We start from the raw sequence: 23,145 nt of genomic DNA, 5'->3' as shown, positions 1-23,145 counted from the left end.
CTAAAACTACACACAATTGATTTACAGTAGTAATAAGCATTATTGATATTTCAAATGGTTGGTGGAACACTTGTCACTTGAAAAAATCAAACCAACATTCAAATGATTTGCAGAAGTCATTAATATTTTTTATTTTAAGACATTAAGGTAATATACATATCATTAATCATTCAATAAACATACATATTCTTCAGCTTTAACAGGTGGGAAAAAAACTGTGAAAGTCCCTTTTGCATAATGAACAGGACTGCAGTTCAGCATTTCACGGAGAGTCCCAAGTTAATCCTAAATCCTAGGACTTCTGATCAACTGTGGGAGAAATGCACTTTAGACTGTTTCACAAGAGTCCTATACTTTGTAAGATGAACCAGTTGGGTCTTATAAGTTTCTCATCATTCTAGATGTCAAGCGCCTGTGATCAGTTATGAAAAAACCCTCCTGTCACAGGGGGCTCCATGTTTGAAAAAGTAAGATGAATGCGGCAATCTTGGATTTCGAGTGGTTTTGACTTAGGACAACCGTAGGATACCTTTACTTATTCCTAGACTTTATGTTTTTGGTCGTAAATGTAGCAGTCATAAGTTAGGACTGTTTATAAACCTTAAGACTCTCAATGAAATGCAACCCAGCTTCTTACAAAAAAAAGAAAAAAAAAGATCTGAACAGAATGCACATCAAGCAAGGTGAATAAAAATCATTCTGTCACAGTTGCCTCCCACATAAATAGGTCTATCTTATATAGTTTGTGTACGTAGTTATATACAGTGGTGGAAATAGCAAAAAATGAGATTCATTTAATGAAAAAAACTAAAAAACCTTATAAAATAAGAAATTCTTCATTGAACACACTATACATGTCATTCAGCATTATAAAAAAGGATATGTAACAGATGTGGGATCAATTACTTACAGCTAAGGCTATAATAAACTTTCCCACAGACATTTGTTTTGTGCATGATTCAATCAATATACTAATGGTATATAAAACATTTTAAATTATCAACCCCTCTTACTTCAAAAAAAGGAGAAAAATTATGTTTATGAGCATTTTTATAAGTAGCTTAGGGGTTTTCTTTGTATCCATTTTCGTATACATTGTATTCTGAGGTCTAACCACAGTTAACTACATGTGTCAAACACGAAAAGGAGCTCAATAAAAATATGCTTTTTTGCAAAATATCCTGGGGGGGGGGTTTAAGAAAAAAAGAAAAGGATAAAATTTTCATTTTGACATATACAAAACAAGACAAATGAAAAATAAATAATGGAATTAATACACTGTGTGGTCACTTAATTGCAAAAATTATATTGTAAAATGACTATGTCAAAAATGAGGTCTTATTGGCAGTGAATATTTCATCTTCTAGAACTATCTAGTTATTATCTTTTTGCAACAAAAATACTTCTTTAAAGTTATATCAAAGATTTAAATATAAATCTTTCAAAACAACACATTTTCATTATGGCAGAATATTCTGCAGTATGTTTAATTAGTAATAGAATTTTTCTTTGATGACCTTCAATGAATACATCTTGGAATTTTCCACAAAAATATGGCATCGAATATTCTAGCAATGATTACAAAAATGAACAGGATATTACTTCTCCAAATCAGCCTGATAGTATGACCCATGATTACATACAGTATAAACCTATCTACATATAAACCCAAAGTTTAACATCCATGTTATGAGCCCTATAAAACCTCGTTTTATGATTTTCCATTACACAATCAAGGTGCTTTTACCCAGGAAAAAGAGCTCAATGTCTTCCAGAGATTTTCCTTTAGTCTCCGGCACTTTTCTCCACACAAACATTACGCTACATGCACAGAAGAAGGCAAACATCCAGAATGTAGTTGCAGCTCCAAACACGTCCTGTACAAATAAGAATTCTTTTGTAACCACAAATGCACAGAACCAGTTGGTAAAGACTGCTATGCTGCTAGCAGCACCCCTCGCTCTTGATGGGAAGATTTCTGACATAATGAGCATTGGAATTGGTCCCCAACCGAGTGAAAATCCTAGAATATAGACCACAACACAGATAACGGATATCATTCCTACGTCAGCCGGAGATGACCCAGTGTCTAATTTATGATAACACCATCCCATGACAAGTAAAGACAGACTCATAGATAGACCAGCAATTATCAGTAATCTACGTCTTCCCATTCTGTCCATCAGCAGGCATGATACGAACGTTCCACCAACTTGCACAGCACCAACAAGTACTGTAGCCAGCTCACTTATACCCAGTCCAGCATTCTTAAATATTGTCACTGTATAAAACATGATAGCATTTATACCACTAAACTGCTGAAAAATCATGATAAACACCGATATCATCAGAGGTCGAGACAATTCTGGTTTTTTGAATTCCGACCATGTGAACTGTTCCTTAAGGTCAAGACCTTCCTCTATATCTCTACATTCATCTTCGCAGTCGGCATGCTCATAACGCAACTGACGTAACGATGCAACAGCTTCTAGCTTTTTACCATTTAACAGCAGCCATCTTGGTGTTTCTGGAACGAAGTATAATGTAACAAATGCAAGGCATGCAGGTATCATTCCAATGATTGCCATGTCAGACCACTGGAAGTACATTCCTGCTGAATAAGACGCAAGAATTCCAATTGTTATAGACAGCTGAATTCCTGCCCCAAGTGTTCCTCGTAGAGAAGTTGTAGACGTTTCTGCAATATACACAGGCACACTTACTGTTACAAGTCCACTGGCAAACCCACACAAGAATCTGCCGAAAAATAAGCCCTGTGTTCCACTCCAAAAAGCAATACAAAGCCAGCCAAAAAAGAATGGTATTGAAGTGAACTTCATTGCAGTTCTTCTTCCAAATTTTTCCATCAACAAACCCCCAAATGGTCCACCAATCAGAGCTCCAACTGTCAACAATGACCCAAACCAGCCACTTTGAGATCTGGTCAATATTCCAAGCTTTTCTAGCTCAGGAAGTGCTGGTGAGCTATATCCAATACTGTAACCGAATGAAAATGGTCCCAAGAAAGCACAGGTAGCTGCGAAAATTAGTCTACATGCTGAACCATCGTGTTTCTTGCTAACAAGTCTCGGAGTCGGACTGAGAGCATTCTTTTCAGGGTCTAGTTCTTCAACCTCCATGGTACCTGAAATATAGAAAATTTATTGATTGTTAATTCATGTTCAATTATTCAACTGGAATTTCTCATAATTATGTAGGGGTTGTTAATCATTTTAAATAATTCAGTGAAATACAACATAGATGCAAAATGGTGAACGAATTTTTAGCATTTTCAATAGCACATTTATGGTGAAATGTATTACCCTAAAGGAGACTTTTTTTTTTATAAACAACTCCATTTATCTTTACAGTAGTTTATAAACTATCACTGGTTCCAATTATTTGGTCAGATAATAATAGTAATTGGATATGGAATGAAATATTTGAATTGATTAACCATTCCTATCTTCATATCTATATGACTAACAAACAAAAGACCATACAAATTATTAGGGAATGACAAAAAGTGGTCTCAAACCAGCGCAGCTGTGTCATCAGTTCTGCACATCCCCTTATTGAAATAAGATTGAAGAAAATCCTTCAAAGGTTTGACCCTGACATGCAAAGGGAATGGAAACAAGGGGACAATCTACTGTTGCTTAATTTTTTTGTAGATGGGGTCAAAGCCCCTTATACAATTTTTAAGGAATAGATCTTATTTTGTTCTTCAATTCTCTTTACAGTTACTAGCTGGCGCAAGACCCGCATGGACTGTCCCCATTGGGACAAAGTGATTCCAATAACTGGACCAGTATAAACCCAACAACATGTGTTGGGGGTATAATTAGTTAAGCTACATGTGCATGTAGTCCAACTAATTGTACTATGCATTTGGATATTGAGCTACCATACTTTGTGAAACTATTGGTAATATCTCTCCGCTAGAAAGGGCTGTCATTGATGGTCGGATCAATATTTTGTCCAAAAATTGTCTAGTTCTTAGCAAGGAAAAAAACAACATTAAAATAAAAACAAAAACATGCAGCGCTGATTAGCAATTCGACACTGGTTCCTTATGTGCGGTAATTATTATACAAGCACCATGCAAAACAACTGGATACTGTTATCTGACTAGATACATGAAGGGGTTCTACAAAGCTATGTGTGAAGTTGTCTTAATTCACATTAATTGATAATGACATCAATTGACATGGCTTCGGACAGTTTACAGTTTATATACATGTGTATATACAAAATATAACATCACATTTAAACTTTACTGCTGTTCACATACAAGTATTTTAATACAAATAATTTAAAATATTAAGATATCAATTCATGATGTGTGACACAGTCACGTCAGAACCAAATCAACCAAAATTATTTTTATCTCCAAAATGAACGATGGCGATGTGTTTTTGGAAAATTCACATAAAATGAGACTGATCAATTGATAATTAAGCTTAAACCATTGTGAACACAATCTACGAACGTACTACTGTTCTTGTATGTAATATTTCTTGCATTTATTTATAATTATTTATAATAAACAGATAAATATGAAGAATTATAACAACATCAATTATTGTTTATTTTTCATCTGTAATATATTAATTATTCATATTTTATGTACAACTGTCTGTCCAGTATGCGATGGGTAGTCAACCCTTTTCTCTTTAAACTTATGATTTAGATCTTTGTAAAGACATCATTGATATATGCCAAAATAACGAGTACTAGCGGCTGTAAAATGAGCAAAAGACACAAGAAAGCTTCTGAGAGCATCCTAGAATAGAAATTTCTGGGGGAGCATGCCCTGTACCCCCTAGAACCACCAAATTGGCTGCATGAATCACAAAATTGCGGTGACGGGCCTGTAGAATGAATTAAAATATCTCATGCAGAATCTAGCTTTGCCTTTGGCACATCAAAGATAAGTCAAAATGTATCAGTAATATTTGTGATAACTTTAATTTAGCCAATATAGTAAAAGAACCAACATGCTTTACAAAAAACCATTCACCTACTTTAATTGATGTAATACTTACAAATTCCAAAAATTTTCTTTGTAATACAATAAACTTCAATACTGGACTAAGTGACTGTCACAACATGATCTGTACTAGCATAAGAGAACATTGTGATCCTTTCAAAACCAAACCAATAAATTTTAGATCATATAAAAGTTTTAACCATGAAGATTTTAATAACGACCTGGAACAGGTACCATTTCATGTTGCTCATGTTTTTGACGACATTGATGACGTCTACTGGGCCCATGAGATGCTCCTTAAACAGGTCGTTAATGATCATGCCCCTGTGAAAGTAAAAAAACCCAGACGTAACCCTCCTCCTTATATGAACTCAAATTACAGAAAGGTCATCTTTAATACACGTCAGGCAAAAAACACCTTTTCTCAAACACAAAAGTAATGAAAACTGGTTAAAAATACAAGAAAATGAGAAATATGAAAACAAAGGTTAAAAAGGGACTCAATCACTACATATTTTTCACGAAAGGTGTGGTGGCGGGCCAAAATCAAAAAGATTTCTGGCCTACCATCAAGCCCTTCTTATCACAAAAACCTACTAATAAAACAGACAACCCAATAATACTGAAAAAGTCAGATGGGGAACTCTTATCTGACCAAGCCACAGTTGCCAACACACTTAACTCTTTCTATGTCAACATTGCAAAAAACATTGGTATAGAAGAAAATGAACAAGACACCTTTATACACCCAAGCATAGATAAAATAAATAACAACTGCCCACAATCACAATTTACATTCAATCTGGTCACTGAACAAGATATATCTAAGTCCATAAAAAGGTTAAATCCAAAAAAAGGCTACTGGAGTTGATCAAATTCCACCAAAGGTCATAATTGCAGGCAAACCCTCCCTGGCCCGTCCCATTAGAGATTTATGTAATACTATGTTAAGTCAAGGTCAGTTCCCAGAAAATCTAAAACTTGCCCAAGTAACCCCAATTTTTAAAAAAAGATGACCCCTATATAGAAAAAAAATTATAGGCCAGTAAGTATTCTACCCACCATGTCCAAATTATATGAAAGGGTTATCCATGACCAACTCTCGGGTTACTTTGAGGAAATTTTTCACCCTTATCTGGCAGCCCTTCCGTAAATCATATGGCTGTCAGACTACGCTACTAAGGCTAGTGGAAGACTGGAAAAAGGCCCTTGATGAAACATGTTCATCGGAGCAATACTAATGGATTTATCAAAGGCCTTCGACTGCCTACCACATGATTTAATTATCCTTAAACTTAAGGCATATGGTCTGTCTGATAACGCTTGTAAACTTATGAGCAGTTATCTCCAAAAGCGGAAACAAAAGGGTTAAACTAGGGGATTATACCAGCCAGTGGGATAATATTATTAAGGGTGTCCCTCAAGGATCAATATTAGGGCCCCTGGTCTTCAACATTTTCATTAATGATATATTTTACTTCATAGAAAAATCCACCCTTTATAATTATGCTGATGATAACACTTTGTCCTTCTGGCATAAAAATGCTACAGTTGTCAAATCTACCCTTGAGGATGAAAGTAATATACTCATAGATTGGTTTAAATGTAATCAAATGCAGGCAAACCCTGAAAAGTTTCAAAGCTATCTCAGTGGGGGTCAAGTCACATACTGAAATTAAGTCATTTGATATAAGCGGCAGCACTATCCCATGTGATGAACAGGTCAAATTACTAGGAGTAGATATTGACTATCAATTAAATTTTGATGCCCAGGTATCAGCCATTTGCCAAAAAGCCGCAAAACAGTTAAATGTCCTGCAAAGATTAAGTAAATTCCTCTCTGTACCTACCAGGCTTACCATATTCAAATCTTTTATCAGGTCCAATTTCAATTACTGTCCCATAGTGTGGCATTTCTGTAGTAAAGCCAACACAGACAAACTTGAAAAACTCCAGTACAGGGCCTTACGCATTGTTTTCAATGATTTTACATCATCATATGAAAGTCTCCTTAATAAGGTTAAATTACCCACACTCCATCTAAGCAGGTTAAAAACAATTGCAATCGAGACTTTCAAGTGCTTACACAATATATCACCTAAATATATTCAAAACTTAGCCAAATTTAAGACCTCTGTTTACAATTGCAGGTATGATCATATTCTAGAAGTGCCTACAGTTCGAACCACCAGGTATGGACAGAACTCCTTCCGTTTTGAGGCTGCCCGGGTGTGGAACAGCCTCCCCAGTGACATCAGAAGAGTAGAAAACTTCAAAGAAATTTGGGAGGCTGGTTGGCACCTGGACAGGCCCAAAATGTAAGTGTTCAATGTGCCGCTTGTAGCCTTTTGTTAAACACATGTGTGTCTAACATGTGTTTGTATGTGATTAACATGTTTTATATGTGCTTTTATGTATAGTCTTTAGATGTTGCAAATATTATACCAATAAATGTTTAATGTTACTTTTTATTTGCATTATGTGATAGTCCTTGTAATTTCATTGTTTTGTTTTATGTTTTTTTTTTTACTTATGCATGGCTTCTTTTTATATATATATCTATTATATTTCTTTTACAGGTATGTACATAGGTGTATATGTATATTTTATTTTTGTACTCTTTTTCTTGTAACTTTTGTAGTTTTAACTTATCTTAAATTTTTATTTTCTTAATTTCATATTCTTAGATGTGCTTATGCTTATTTTTATACATGTCTGTCTTTAACTAATATATAACTCTTTTACAGGAATGTACATTATTTATATTATCAGTTATTTGTTTTATCTTGCTTGTAATTATTGTAACTTTTAAGCATGCATGGTGCTATAATAACTTAAATCCATGTATTTAGATGTGCTTATGCTTATAATTTTTAGTTGCTTTAATATCTTACTTCCATGTACTTAATTGTGCTTATGCTTATATTTTCTTTTAGCTGCTTTACTTTTGTTTAGTTCATATACTATTGTTTGTCGGAAAATAGCTCATGAGCTAATGTTTTCTGTTTATATGTATCCGACATAAAATAAATTTTCTTGTATCTTGTATTTTCTTGTATCATCAAAATATTTTTACTATCACCGACAATTCAGCAAGCCTCATTACCTGAGTACCCTCAGGCTAGATATTCGATTTTTAATCTAAACTGCAACACATCTAGTTGTATATGACGTCGCTATGTCAGATATTTTTGTTTCTAGGCAAAGCAACAGGCTTGACCAACAAACTACAACAAGCCTGTAACGTCTGATATATAGGACTACAAGTACAACACATCATCAAATGACAGATATTATCATCCTGGGACTTAAGGCAATAACAGAATAGAACTAACACTAGCACAGTTTGACAGATTGTATCTGAACTTTTGGACTAGGTGTGTGTATCAAAAGATAAATCCAAAGATCTAAATCTCACAACTTGAAAAATAAAAATGATAATCTTGAAAGGATTCTAACCTGTCCAACCTTTCCTTGTTATTGCAGCTTTTTGCACAAAACTCATTACATGACAATTAGCACTTGTGCAAATAAAAAGTTTACAATTTGTTTTAACAATGAATAATTATAATAACAAGTGACATACAAACGTTGTTGTCTCAAAGATGTCTAAATAGTCGCTAACAGTAAAAGCTGACACATCACCCGATCAAAACAATCGCTTATTCTGTATAATTTAAGGCGACAGTATAGGTGACTGATGAAAGATCGGGTACCAATGAACGACAACAACAACAATAGAAAAAACACTTCCGGATTAGAGGGAAAAAAATTATTATTTAAAGATATCATAAAAGTTATAAATGCAACATGCCAAAAATAGAAGTAATAAGTAGTGATGAAGAGGATGATATATGGGATTACAGGTCACAGACTCAAAAAGCAAGAAACCAGGTAAAATTGAAGTGTCATTATATTTCGCGAACATACAATATATTTTTTTTACTTCTTCTTTGGCATCATGAGTATGGCAATTCGCAAACAGTCCTTTGCTTTGCTTAGGTTGTTGTCAAGGTTTAGTAGTCCAAACAGAAGTACTATTTTGGTAAAGGCGTGGGGTACGAACCCAGGACGCTTAAAATACTGGAATCTGAAATACTGTTCCGCAGCTTTAGTGACTGAGCTATCTGATCTTCTTCCTTACATAGTGAACAGTCTGAACTGTTATATACTGCCCCACTGTATTGAAATTCGGCCTTGAATTTCTGAGGGTTACAGAGCAATGTGACTAAATCTCTGAGCTACATGTGTATATCTACATGTACATGTATCCCTGTTTCTCGTATTATCGTGGAATAATTAAAATGGATGGAAGCGACGCTTGCGACTTCTGTTGATATCCGAAAATTTGTCTATTTAGCAGAGCTGTTTTATCTCCGTCAAAAATAATGAAAGAAATGTGACAAAAACAGATAAAAAAACAAAATAACTGTGGAAATTAGCGTAAAATCCAGAGAAAAACATTAAATTTATCAGGTTATTTTCCCAAAATCATCAATTCTAGTTCTTTCCATGTTGCAGAAACCTTAAGCTGGTCTCTGACAAATGACGGTCTCACACTACTTTATATACAATACAGCTCAAAATATTTGTTCCACAAATAGATAATATACAAATCATATGAACTCCAATTCAAAACCAATAATGAAACATTGTTTATCCTTATCACTTTTTATTTTTGACAACAAAACAATAAAAACATGTGTCCCTACAATGGAAAACTGTAGTATTCATTGCTAAATGCTCATATAACTAATAAGTAAACATAAACTTAATATATTTTAGAGGGATTATGTAAACAACAACACATAATTGAGTTCAAACTATTTTTAGAACAAACCAAATCATTTGGTACCAAAGAGGCTTCAATATGATCCTAAAAAGTTTGATTATGGCCTACCAAGCTGTTATTAAAGTAAAAACACAAAAAAATTACAGAGCTAAGCTATAATTAGTATTTAACACTTAATTAGGAGTTGCACTAATGATTTGAACTGGTGTGTAGAATACAATCATCACATAGCGACCAGCCTTAACAACCAATCAAATTTCACGATAATACGAGAAAGCACCTGCTTCACATAGAGGGTGAAGGTCAGTATATAATATATACAAGCGAAAATATCTTTTGTTTTGCTTTCGGTTACGATCTTTCTTCCTTTATATTGTCTTAAAAAGGTATTAAGAAATTAAAAGATACTGTAGTAAAATGTTTTGTAAAAATTATCCAACCAAGTTTAGTCCATAGCCCAATGATAATACGAGAAAACAGGATATATATATGCCACGCCCCCATGTTGGGAACCAAATGTCGCAGGGTAAAAAAAAATCTGCAGCCTGACCGGTACTCAAACCCTTGACTCTTGGAATAATGTTCCTTTGCTCTACTGACTGATCTGATCGCTTACACATCTTCACCTCTACATAGAGAACAGGTCTAAACCTAATTGACACAAACTTAACTTTATGTGTGCTTGCAGTTATTGCAGTGATAAAAACTTCCACTTGTCCACCTGTATATGAGTAGATATTGAGGCAGTTATCTGAAATTTGTAGTATACCAATGCAATACTGAAATCTCATAATCAGTTTGTTTACATTTAATGATGGAAAACTGGAAATAAAGCTTGTGTTTTAGGTTAATGTTATGTTCACAGTATAAATCACACATTTTAAAAATGGGATACAATGTAACATGTATGACTGGAAATTGCCTGACAATGCTCTACGTGTGATTTATACATTGCATTAAATTATATATTATAAATTATATACATTAAACACTTAAAGATTTGTTTCCAGTTTTCCATTGTTAAATGTAAACAAACAAATAATGAGAATTCTAGTGGTCTATTGCATTGGCTTAACAGACAAGTAGAAACTGGAAGCTCTGAATTTTTTTTAATCACTGTAATGGCACAATAATTTGAAATTGAAGTAAGCTATTGGACCTTATTTGTTTTATGCTTTGCAATTCTGTGTATAATTTTTCATGGACTTTAAGAATTATGTGTCACGAAAACCTGAAAAAGCAAAATAATTGAATAAATAAATGAATGGACCATGCTTGAAAAAAATTTATAAATTATTTAAAAAAAAATACATAACTTTTAAGTCATAAGCCTTTTAGGCATTTTGACCAGCCTTATGAAGAGACAGGGTCACTTTTCAAGTTTTGGCATTTTAATTGTAACAAAGATTCCATTGATTGCATTTATCAAAGAAATGCAACCAGAACTGGTCTAATTGATAGCATCAAGCCATTCTTGATGTCTTGATAAAAATAGTACACCAGCAGGGTAATAGCATATGATATTGATATACATGTAGCACTGGCTCTTTCACAATAAAAAGTTGATGAGTCATCATGACACAATAAAGACTTAGGCAATAATATTAGAGAATATTATTACATACAGTAGTCTAGATATGTATGCCATGAATGTGTTTAAAATGCATTATAAGTCTTTATTTGTGATTTTGAACATACATTGGAGGAGCTAGTAACAAACAAGTTTAAGGAAAAGTAATCATGTTATTATAATATAACTTTAAAAGTAGTTTGTTGTAAAAAAAGTTATGACATAGAAAAAAAAAATTACTGTAACTTAGAGTAAATTTTGCAGACGTTAAGGAATACTATAGTAAGATTTACTGGACTGGTTAGCTATTGACAGTATGAATATTCAATTGTCTTGGAGACTTTTTGTAGATTAAACAATAAAGAATCTAAAGAACGTACAAAATGGCCAAATTGAAAATGTTACAGGCTTGGTTTGATTGAGCCTGTTCATGGACAGTACTGGAAAGTGCAAGCTACATGTACCATCAACGCCCAATCCAATAACATAAGAAAAAATTAACCAAATATAAAATAATAAAACGAATAAGGATAGTGAAACACACGAAACAAAGTGGGTCAGGTTTCTATAATTTTATTTAAGACCTACGTCTCGGCTATTCAATAGCCTTCAAATATAAAATAGACAAATGTTCCTGAAAATGCAACCTTCAATTCTTTTAAGTTGATATTGAATAAGCATTGGGCAAGTCAAAACAATTAAGTTTAATATCAAGTGCTATCAATACCTTAGGAGAGAGTTTCATATAAACTTTAAGCTTTCTACTCAATCCTGAGTGCAATTTATATATTGTAATTTTGTCTGTAAATATTGAAGAGGAATAAATAAGGTATACCATAGGTGCTAAATAGATTTTTACACTTCTACTATGGAGCTTAGGGCCTCGGTTGTCAAGATCTAGGCCATCTATGCTTTTAATTTGCTCTTACAGCATATTATGTTTATTTGTCAATATCTTAAATTGTTTGTAGGAACATACATGTACATGCGGGCATTTGTCTGTTTCCAATGATATGTATTATTTAGAATAACAGTTAATTTTTGCATGAAATTTACAGAAAAATTATGATGTTGCCCAATCAAAGTATTTCAGTAATACAGCTAATAACTGCTTTCTTAAAAGTAGACATTGTTACCAATGTAACTAATATACATATTAATATAGATGCTTATGTCAAAGATGCACAAACACACACATACATGTATTGTATAATAAAAACATTACATACATTTCAGAATGACTTGGACTCAAAAAAATCCACTGTAAGTGAATTACAAAGAAAAAGTGAATCATCCAAGAATTCGGGTAGATCAAGGTACAGTTTAACACAGAAGAAAGTCAAAACTGAAGACGGTGGCTTTGTTACTGTAAATAAATCACAAAAACAAAAGAAAGCAACAGGGAAGAGAAAGACAAAGGTGAAAGTTGAAGTGAAGCCTGAGTGTACACCAAATGCCAAACAGAATGTTGACAGATCAGGGAGATGCCCAGTATGTCAGATGCCATTCCTGTTGTTAAGTATGGTTGAAACACCTAGCTGGCATGTGGACCAATGTTTAGATGTTCCATATTCTAGTAAAAATGGTAATTTTCATATTTCAAGTTATTTACGCATGCATCTGAAATTCCTTTAAGAATTTTCTTTTATGTGAAGTTTAAATGAATTGGTCTACAAGTATTTTAAATATTAATAAAAACAATCAAGATGTATCATTTGGATATTCTTATAGGATATTCATATTGTGCTTGAAAAAAATGTTGATTAAGGTCTTAGTGATTTGGTTAAAACATAAAATGTTGAAAAATAATATTTTGCTCTAGAGCATTTTATCATCTGCTAAATAAATATGTGTAGATCTAATATACTAGGATTATGTATTTCACACCTGCCAACAAAATCCATATACAATTTGTCCATGGTCACTTATATTCAGATAACTTGTCTAACTTTTCGACTAATAGACAAGCGTTGTTTTTAAGTGAACTATATATCATTCATTAACCAGAGAGAAGTTTCTAGAGTTTCGTTTCGTCTAGAACTCGCACTCTAAAAAAGCTTTACAGTCACTCACAAGTATGCTATATAAATTCTTTTCATATATTTAGATGTCACGAATATTTGTATTGTTACATCATGTGCATTGTATGTAATTGCTGTTATTGTTTGTTCAGCTCTTCAAATATTGGAGGAAATAAAAGTATCTATCTATCTATCTATCTATTATGTCTGATACTAAATACTTTCAACATAATTATTTGTTGTATCACAGACCTTCCATTATAGACCAAATCACTTTAATACAATGTCATTATAAATTGTCTAGTTCATACAAGACCATCATTATTGTCTTAAAGCTTTTTTTACAGTAAAACATTTAAAATATTCTTTTATATATTATTACTTATTAGTCCCCTACCGGTTTACCGGAGGGGACTTTAGGTTTACCCTCCGTCCGTCTGTCCATCCGTCCGTCTGTCCGTCCGTCCGTCCGTCTGTCTGTCAGTCCGTCAGTCCGTCCGTCCACAAAACTGGATCCCGCGATAACTTGAAAAGTACTGAAAATATTTTTATGAAACTTGATATATGGATAGATGGCAGTATGGAGATTATGCACGTCTTTTTCTTTTCTTCCTATGTTGAAAATTCTGGTTGCTATGGCAACAAATAGGCTGAAAATATGGCAAATTTTACACATAAACTGGATCCAGTGATAACTCAAAAAGTACTGGAAATATTTTTATGAAACTTGATATATGGATAGATGGCAGTATGGAGATTATGCACGTCATTTTCTTTTTGTTCCTATGTTGAAAATTCTGGTTGCTATGGCAACAAATAGGCTGAAAATATGGCAAATTTTACACATAAACTGGATCCAGTGATAACTCAAAAAGTACTGGAAATATTTTTATGAAACTTGATATATGGATAGATGGCAGTATGGAGATTATGCACGTCTTTTTCTTTTCTTCCTATGTTGAAAATTCTGGTTGCTATGGCAACAAATAGACTGAAAATATGGCAATTTTTACACATAAACTGGATCCAGTGTTAACGCAAAAAGTAATAGAAATATTTTTATGAAACTTGTAATATGTGTAGATGGCAGTCTGGAGATTATACACGTCTTTTTCTTTTCTTCCTATGTTGAAAATTCTGGTTGCTATGGCAACAAATAGACTGAATATCAAGATTTCTGATTCTAGTTTTTAAGTTTTTTCACTATAAGTTCTTTATTTCTTAATGTATTTTCTTCAAACTTTAAATATAAGTTGCTTGTCATCAACCACATCATATGTGACAAAGTTTACAACTCTAGCACAAAATTTATCAGAATTACCTCCCTTGAACTTAAAATTTTCATGAAAAAAACATTGTTTTTTTTTTAATAACTTCTTTTTTTCTGAACGTATCTACTTCATATAAATGTTTCTTATTATCACTCAAAATTTGTGAGTGTTCAATACTCTAGCAAGACTATTTCCAGAATTATGCCCCTTTTGAACTTAGACTTTTTTTTGAGAAATTGGTAATTTTTATTCTAACTTCTTCAATCATGATAGGATTTTCTTCAAACTCCCACATCATAATAATATGACAAGGTTTATAAATCTAGCATCCATATTTCCAGAATTATCTCGTCCTTAAACTTTTAATTTTTCCTATTCGTTCTTTTAACTTTCATTTATTTCAAATTCAAAATAAACATTCAATATTCATACTTTCATTACTAATTGTTCTTTGTTACACTCACATCATGTATGACATTGTTATCTCCTTTTTTTTAAATTTTGCTTTTAAAAATGTTATATTTTGATAACAGGGATGTTTAAAAAATAACTTTAGAGTGTCCTTCAGTCCGTCTGTCTGTCTGTACATAAAAACTGTTCACTGTGATCACTTTTAAAGAACTTTTTCAACAAATTTACTTAAAATAGAAACATAAGTGAATGGCCCTTCAGAATGTTGCTTTGGCTCTTACCGGTAGGGGACTTATGGATTGCTTGCAATACTATGATAATAGCTTGTTTTATAATATTTCAGAGTGTCCTAAAGGTTTGGATTGTGACAGTGAGTTCCCAAATCACTACAAAAAGTTTAGACATCAGGTTATAGCTAGGTCAAGGAGAAAAAATGAAGTTACAAATGAAAAAGGTATGCTTGGGTATAAAGTTATGACTTTTATTAAATTTAGGGCCGTTAAAAATCTTTGTCATACTTGTCTGTGTTATCTGAAGCATTTATTGCTTGTCCTTTTGATATTCAAAAAATAAATTCTTGAATATTTTCATCTGTCTGTACTGCCCATGGGACAATGTAGGCAATTTGCACAATTGATTTTGGGGCCGTTAAAATTGTTAACTGGTCTGGACCAGCAAAGTTGAACAACCATCAAATCTGGATGGTCCTGTCAACATTTGATTTGGTTGTTTTCTTTGATCAGTGGCTGTTTTTTTACCAATATTAAATGCTTGCTCCTTCTATGTATAACTTATTATGCCATGCCAGTTAGTTCCTTAAATTGATTAAACTTTCATAGTTTAAAGTTAACATGTGTTTGTCTATAAATTAGACAAATGTAGATGTAGAGCAAGTATATTGATGTATGGTTAGAAATGCTCAATGAGTCAAAATATGGAAAACTTGATTTATCTTTATGTAAGATTTTAAAAAATTTAGTCAATAAGAAAGAAAGACGCATGAGACAATAAGTAATTTTAGTAACTATGGATGTTTATGTTTATGAATATGTGAAAAATTATTAAATTAAAATTTAGGTTACTTATTGCCACTCTAAACATGTTGTTAATGATTTATATGGCAATCAAAGAAAGCAAAAGTATGATAATCATATGACACAGTTTTAAGTGTAAAAAAAATTGGTAGGTGGTACATTTTGCAAAATATCTTAAGATTTTAATGTACATGTACACATTGTACAATGAACGGCACCAACCATTGGGGTTCCACTATATATCAAAGGCACAGAAATGGTACAGAAATCTTTAGAATTTTTTCTTCTGACCTGTCATGTCAAAAAAAAAATATCTTCATGTTTAATGTGTTTAAGATTAATTATCTTAGAAAATCTATCTTTTCTATATTATCTTTTTGATCTAACAGTTTCATACTTATTATTTATTTTTTTTACCATCAAGGAGATTTACCTTTTATTTAAAGAAAATTTAAATTTGAATTTTTAAGTTGTTCTTTAAAATTATATAAATCATGAGTCTTGGATAAAATATGGTCCCCAATCAAAAATTGTAATTTAAAGAAATTAATTCTTTGATGTGCTTTATTTTGGGTGAATCTTAAAGTTATCAAACAAAACACTATATGTAACAATATTTTTCTTTTCAAATTGGTGTTTTTTATGGTTAAAAATTAGGGAAACTTTGGTTTAAGAAATTACGACTGTGAGTGAATTTTGTATCTGAATATTGCAGGAAATGTTGAAGGTGCAAAAACAAAGCTAAGTTTTGATGGTGCAGCTGATGACACAAAGCTTGTATTACCTGGAAGCAGCTCAGACTGCATCATTATTCTGGATTCCAGCCAAGATTCAAATTTTTCACAACGTTCAAATCATGATGTTGAAGATGAAGATTTTCCAAGTCCTAGGGAGGATAAAACAGAGAAGAAACTGATGAGCATTGATGAGGACAAAGTATATACTAGTAAATCATGTGGAACATTTGGTAACACGAAATCTGGAGAAGGGTCACAGAGTAAAAAGTTAAAAGGAAAGGGTTTTGATCAGAACAAAAATTTTCTGCAAAATGATGCCCACCAAGAGTTAGAAAATGATTTATTTGGGACAAATTCTGAAGATGAAGAACAAGTGATTGAAATTGACTTTGAAAATGATAATGCTGAGTTAGAAGAGATGGGTACTCATGTTGGTATAGTGAATGTTTCAGATGATAGTTGTGGTAGTGTGCAGGACATTGATGCATTAGTTGATGAAACAAGAAGTGTCTCTGATATGATACATGATGCACTAGCTGCTGATGATGCAAGTGTCTCTAATAGCAGTGAAATTTATCATGATAACATGCATGTGGATAGCCTTAAAGCATATGAAAGTACAAGAACCAATGTATATGGAAATGAATTTGATGCGGAAAATGATACAGCTTTAGACAGGGAGCAAACTAATAATGATGATGAAGAGGATGATTTGATAAGTTTGTTTACTGACAAAGATAAGAGGAAAACTTCAGTCAAAAGTTCAAAAGAAAGTACCATTTCTGGACTTAAGAAAACACCTAAAGATTTTCAAGATTCAGACTCAAGTAGTGATTGGGAGATATTAAAAACTACTTTGACTCAACCATTATTTGATGAAAATGATTATAAAGACATGACTGATACCGACAAAAATGATTATAAAGACATGACTGATACCGAGGAAAATGATCTAAAAGACAAGATAGATACTGAAGTTGATCTAGTAGAAGACACTGCACTAATGTATGCAGCATCAATTAAAACACCAATTAAAACTTCTGATAAAGCTGTAACCAATCAGCACAAAGATAAAGAAGGTATAGACGGTAATCACATTGAAGAAAGTAAAGTTCCAAAGAAAGGGTTCTTTGCAACAAAAATGCTTCAAAATGCCAACAAGAATAAATCTAATAACAAGTGTATAAATAAACTTTCAAAAAGAAAAGATGACATACATAGGTCTGATGATAGTTCACTGGAAAGTAATCAGTTAAAAGAAGAATGCATAAGAGAAAAAAGAACATATGAAAGACAGAAAATGTGTACAGAAGATATAGATTCCAAAAATAAAGTAAAGAATTCACATTTAAAAAGAAAATCAACAGATCAGCTTGAAATAAATATTGACAGTGTATCTCAGAAGGCACCACTTTCAGCAAAATTTAGAAATCAAAATTCTGAAAATTTAGAGAGTGCTTCTGCATGTGTTCCAGAGACAGATAAAAAAGGACATTTAACACCTAACAAGGTGGAAACATATAAAACAGAAGTCATTGAAAAGAAACCAAAAATAGAGCTGAAGCCAAAAACTCCTTCCAAGAGGAAGAAAGGCAGAAAAGACCAGAAAGACATTAATGTTTCTAAAAAGAAAGGAAGTAAGAAGGTTTACCCAAAACTTGAGTCTTTTTTCAAACTCGAGAAAGGTTGTAAGGATGTACAAGTATCAATTCAAACAGACAGTGAAAGCAGTGGTGATTGTGAAAGATTTAATAAAATAGGGAAGTTTGTAAAATGTTGTGAAAAATGTACCGAAGAAAGCAGCTGCAAGGGAAATTATCCCAGAAGCATTGGTATTAGGAATTATGTATCTAATTCTGGTGACAATAATAGTAGACTTTTAGACACAGAAAAAGTGACAATCCGTAGACCAAGTGATGTAAGCTCTTGTAGTCGTGATAAAGTGGATAATGATTCAGACTTCTTTTCTGAAGCTGCTTCATGTAAGGATGTTAGAGACTCTCAAAATTCTATAAAACTTACAATTTCTGGTGATTGTCAGAATTCCTCACAAACTGAGAAAGATGAATCTCAGCATCAGAGCAACAGGAACAAAGTCGGTTGTGAAAGTTTAAGTCAAAGTAAAAGTTTTTCCTGCCAGAACCAAGGTCAGAGTTATTCCAACCATAGTCAAGATAAGAGTTTTTCCAACCAAAGCCAAGTTCAAAGTTGTTACTACCAGAGTCAAGGTCAGAGCTGCTCTCACAAAAACCAAAGTCAAACCCTATCCAGCTTTAGCCACGTTCAGACATGTTCTTGCCAATGTCAGAGCTTTCCTAGAAAAAACCAAGGTCAAACTTTCATCAACAAGAGTCTAAGTCATTGTGGGGCTCAACATTGTTTGCATATTAATAGCTGTAAGAGTCTAAATAGTAGCTCAAACAGTTCATGTTCCCAAAATACTCTACAATTTAACATAGAAAATGTGTGTACATTATCCCAAAATACTTACAGTAATTTAGGAGGTGGATTTATCCCGGAAAATGAAGAGACCAGTGGCGATCGTGTTGATATTCCGCAACTTTCGGGTCAGAATGATAGTGATTTGCCTTCCACTACCAGTAGTAATGTGGGAAGCAGTGCAAATACTTCTAGTTCTATGTCAGAGAAAGAAGTTGAATCTATATTACAAATCAGAAAAAGTGCAACTGAGATACTTATGGCTAGCAGTAGATTGTTGTACAAGAAAAGTGTCAAAAAAACTTTTGAAACCAGTGAAAGGCAAACACCAGTGGAAATGCCAGTTGAAAATGAATCTCAACGGAAAAGGGCATGGAATAGGAACAGGGGTTCTACCACCAGTACAGAAACATCTGAAGATGGGAAAAATGTGAATAGAAAATGCCCATTTTATAAGAAAATACCAGGTAAAATGTACATAATTTGTGACGTGTTGAATTTATTTCCGGTAAGCCCATTTTAAACTGATTTTGAAAAGGGTATGAAAAGGGTATATTAAAATTTCATTTAATGTTTTTAACTGGAAAATGGGTTACATGCAATTTTCTTCTTTTGCATTATTTTCCTTTATTATACAATGTACATGTATAACTCAAACTGAAGAAAACCTAATTCCATGTTTTGAGTATTATTTTCAGACATAAAATTCTAAACTTTATAGTCTTACAATGTTCCTGGTATGTTGTTGTTTTTGCATAGTTATGATATATATTAGATAAAAGACAAATTATTTATACAATGCTGAGAATCCAATTATATGATTTATTAAAAAAGATGTATAAACAAAAAAATTTAATCATGAAACATTAGTTATTAAGATACATTTGTAATTAATCATTCTTTGATTAACATGATCGTTTATCTTTATTTACAGACACTTGTATGACAGTGGATGCATTCCGGTATGGTAACATTCCAGACTGTAAAGCTTATATTCTATCTCACTTCCATTATGACCACTATATGGGACTGACAAAACAATTCAAAAATCCTATATACTGTAGCAAGGTTTGTATTTAGATTTTTACCTCACAAAAACTAAGTTAGCTAAGAGGGGGATGTGGGGGAGGTTGGAGGTTGTAAAAATCATGTTTGTTTTATCTGAAGCATTTCTTACCTTTTCGGCATGATATCTATAATGTGAAGTTTGGAAAAACTACACAAAGTCTTGTCTGTACAGCCTGTGGGACAACTGTGGTAACTAGATTTTGCCAGCCCTGGCCAGGGAGGGGGTGAGAGCTGGGAAACCTTCATGTCATAGTAGTAGGCCACTCACTTCAGTGCCAGATAAAGTTAGTCACTTAGTGCCTCTCACTAATGTAGGGTTTGAATTCAGCCAAAATCTTTGAATTTTTCTGCAGGAGGAAGCTGTCTAGTGAGTTGTATAGTTTAAGGTCAAGATAGTGTACAGAGAGCCTCCTGCTTTCTTTTCTTAACAGTGAATCTTGAAGTGAATTTGTAACTTCACTAGTGATGATATCCCAATAGAAACTTACGCAAGTGCAATTTACATGTTTAGTGCAATTGTGAAAACTACTTTCTATCATTACAAATTAATTGATATTTTAAAAATGATTAACCGGTATATGAGCTGAATTCCATTCAACTCATGCTGTATCCTGTTGAATATTGGAAAAAACATTTTCAGTTGAATTTGCCACAGTTTGATTTCATACATTTATTTAATAACCTCATCCTGCTGTTTATGAAACTTTATATAGACATCGTTTCCAAACTTCACTTCATTCAAGTTATTTATTCATATTAATTAGCTAGTTAGTGATTATATTTTGTAAAAAGTAAGCTAGTATCACCAGAATGATGATTTCTTTGTTTTGGAGATGTGGTGAAGTTGGGGGTATTGTTTCACATCTAAAAGATGGAATATAAATTGAAACTGGCTTTTCAAACTAATAAATTTTGATGCCATATTAAAAAAATTGGTTAACATTGATTCCTGTATGTCTATTATTTATAAATGGCAATGATTTCATATTAAATATACAATAAATAGGGAAACATGTGAAAGAAAATGTTGATATTTATTTTGTAGATTACTGGAAACCTTGTAAGGAAGAAGATAGGTGTGGATTCACAATATGTAAACAGCATCCCCCTTAATACACCTACTGTGGTAGAAAATGTTGAGATTACATTTTTAGAAGCAAATCAGTGAGTATATTTAGACATGGCTGTGATTTCATTTAGGAAAAAGATATCAATTCTGAGTGCATTGTTGTAGAATAATGCACGGTTTGAGTTCAAAAGCGTAGGAATATAATCCCGAGGGCTGATAGGCCTGAGTGATTAATAATAAAGCATCTGAACAAAAAACTGTGCCTAATTATACCATAATGCACTGAAAATTAATATGTATTTCCATTCTAACATCCTGATAAAAAAGATAATTGCTAAAAATATGTTGAACTACAGGAGCATAAAAGTACTTCTCCTGACATCATTTGGTTTATTGACATCATACCTGATGTCATATAACGTGTAAGCATTCCTTTTTTATGCTGTTTGATAGGTGAATATTGTGAAGCGAGTTAGAATTACTGCGGTTACTTAATTGTAGGAGTTTGATGACCTTTAAAACATAAATGGACTGTTCTAAATTCTATGTAGGGCAAGGTCATTCACAAAATTAAACAGGTTCAAAATTATAAGTCTTCTGTTTTCTTAGTTCTACTAGACATGTTTTACTGACAGTTTGCAAAGTAATTTTGTTAATCGGATTCATAATTTTGTTTGGGGAAGACTTACATTTTTTTTCGCTGTTTAGTTTAAAACAAATTCATATATACTGTACATTTTTAGTTCTTTACCACTATTCTTTGCAAATATTTTCAAAATTTTGTAAGCCTGGCTACAATGTGTTTTGAGCAGAGGAAAAAAGCTAGGTCTAAACAAGGGTTTCAAAGTTACAAAAAAAGTGTACCAATTAAGCGTAAATCTCAATGATAATTATTTTTTTTACCATTTATAATTTCAGCTGCCCAGGTGCTGTTTTGATACTCTTCAAATTGAAGTCAGGAAAAGTGTTCCTACACACAGGAGACTTCAGGGCTAGTCAGGACATGGAGAATTATCCACCATTACAGAATATAAGGATACATAGTCTTTATCTTGATACAACGTATGCTGTTCTCAGATTTTTAATTATCAATTTAGAAGGAAAAAAAGTATATTATTGAAAACGTAGAAAAAAATAATGAGTTATAAGTAATGATGTATTCTAAATGTTTTAAAGTCCTATCACAAACATGGTTCATAAGTTGTGTGCAGGGTTTTTACCTAAATGTTGAGCCTTCTGCAAGTTTGTATACAAGACAACTAATTGTTGTTACAGTACCTCCAGTATACTCTCAATTGTTATGAGTATGAATCCTGGCAAAAAGTTTGAATTACCTCACTCGAGGCAGTTATCTGACTCACTCGAAGGTTAATGGTAGTCTGGATTACCTGCACCTGTTACCATGTTATTGTAGGCAGAGAACCAGACTCAGGTTAATGGTTCTCTTTTTTGTTCCTTCAATAATGCATGATTTCTGAAGTTTTTTTTTCCCCAAAACTAAAGAAAAAAAAATTTTTTGTTTTTAAATTGTAATTTAAAAAGTTTTTTTTTTGTAACTTTTTGGGTATTGTACCCACAGTTGATTTTCCAAAAGGGGGAGGTGATACTTCAGTACGCGGGTGTTGATGCCTGCAAAAAACCCCTAAAAACATTGTCTTGGTACTAAAATTGGGCAAAGAAAAAATTTTTACAGGGGGAATTTATAGAAAGCATAGCTGATTTGTTACCCCCATTTAAAAA

The 23,145-nt window shown here is 32.7% G+C and overlaps 3 protein-coding genes across 5 annotated transcripts in view; 1 reads left to right on the top strand and 2 right to left on the bottom strand.

Annotated features, from left to right (window-relative positions):
• LOC132722763 (uncharacterized) overlaps window positions 1-23,145 on the bottom strand; it is a 451,280-nt gene that overhangs the window by 70,559 nt on the left and 357,576 nt on the right. The gene's annotated exons all lie outside the window — the stretch shown is intronic.
• LOC132722456 (solute carrier family 2, facilitated glucose transporter member 8-like) lies at window positions 1,194-8,718 on the bottom strand. Of its 2 annotated transcripts, none has more exons than XM_060707067.1 (2): window positions 8,580-8,718; window positions 1,194-3,145 (listed from the first exon to the last, which is right to left on the bottom strand). In XM_060707067.1, the coding sequence occupies exon 2, from the start codon at window positions 3,138-3,140 to the stop codon at window positions 1,725-1,727; it is 1,416 nt and encodes a 471-aa protein (XP_060563050.1). In that variant the 5' UTR covers window positions 3,141-3,145; window positions 8,580-8,718; the 3' UTR covers window positions 1,194-1,724. The 2 variants fall into 2 exon arrangements, with proteins under 2 accessions (XP_060563050.1, XP_060562981.1); XM_060706998.1 differs by having other exon boundaries at window positions 8,453-8,590.
• Window positions 8,717-22,866, top strand: LOC132722361 (DNA cross-link repair 1A protein-like). The gene is made up of 7 exons (XM_060706891.1): window positions 8,717-8,887; window positions 12,592-12,940; window positions 15,402-15,512; window positions 16,808-19,735; window positions 20,203-20,336; window positions 21,382-21,500; window positions 22,324-22,866. Exons 1-7 carry the CDS (start codon window positions 8,804-8,806, stop codon window positions 22,523-22,525), a joined length of 3,927 nt encoding a protein of 1,308 aa, XP_060562874.1. The 5' UTR covers window positions 8,717-8,803; the 3' UTR covers window positions 22,526-22,866.

This window comes from Ruditapes philippinarum, unplaced genomic scaffold (genome assembly GCF_026571515.1).
Source record: "Ruditapes philippinarum isolate M1 unplaced genomic scaffold, ASM2657151v2 ctg363_1_1_1_1, whole genome shotgun sequence".
Lineage (NCBI taxonomy): Eukaryota > Metazoa > Mollusca > Bivalvia > Venerida > Veneridae > Ruditapes > Ruditapes philippinarum.
This window is presented reverse-complemented; position numbering and strand designations above follow the sequence as displayed.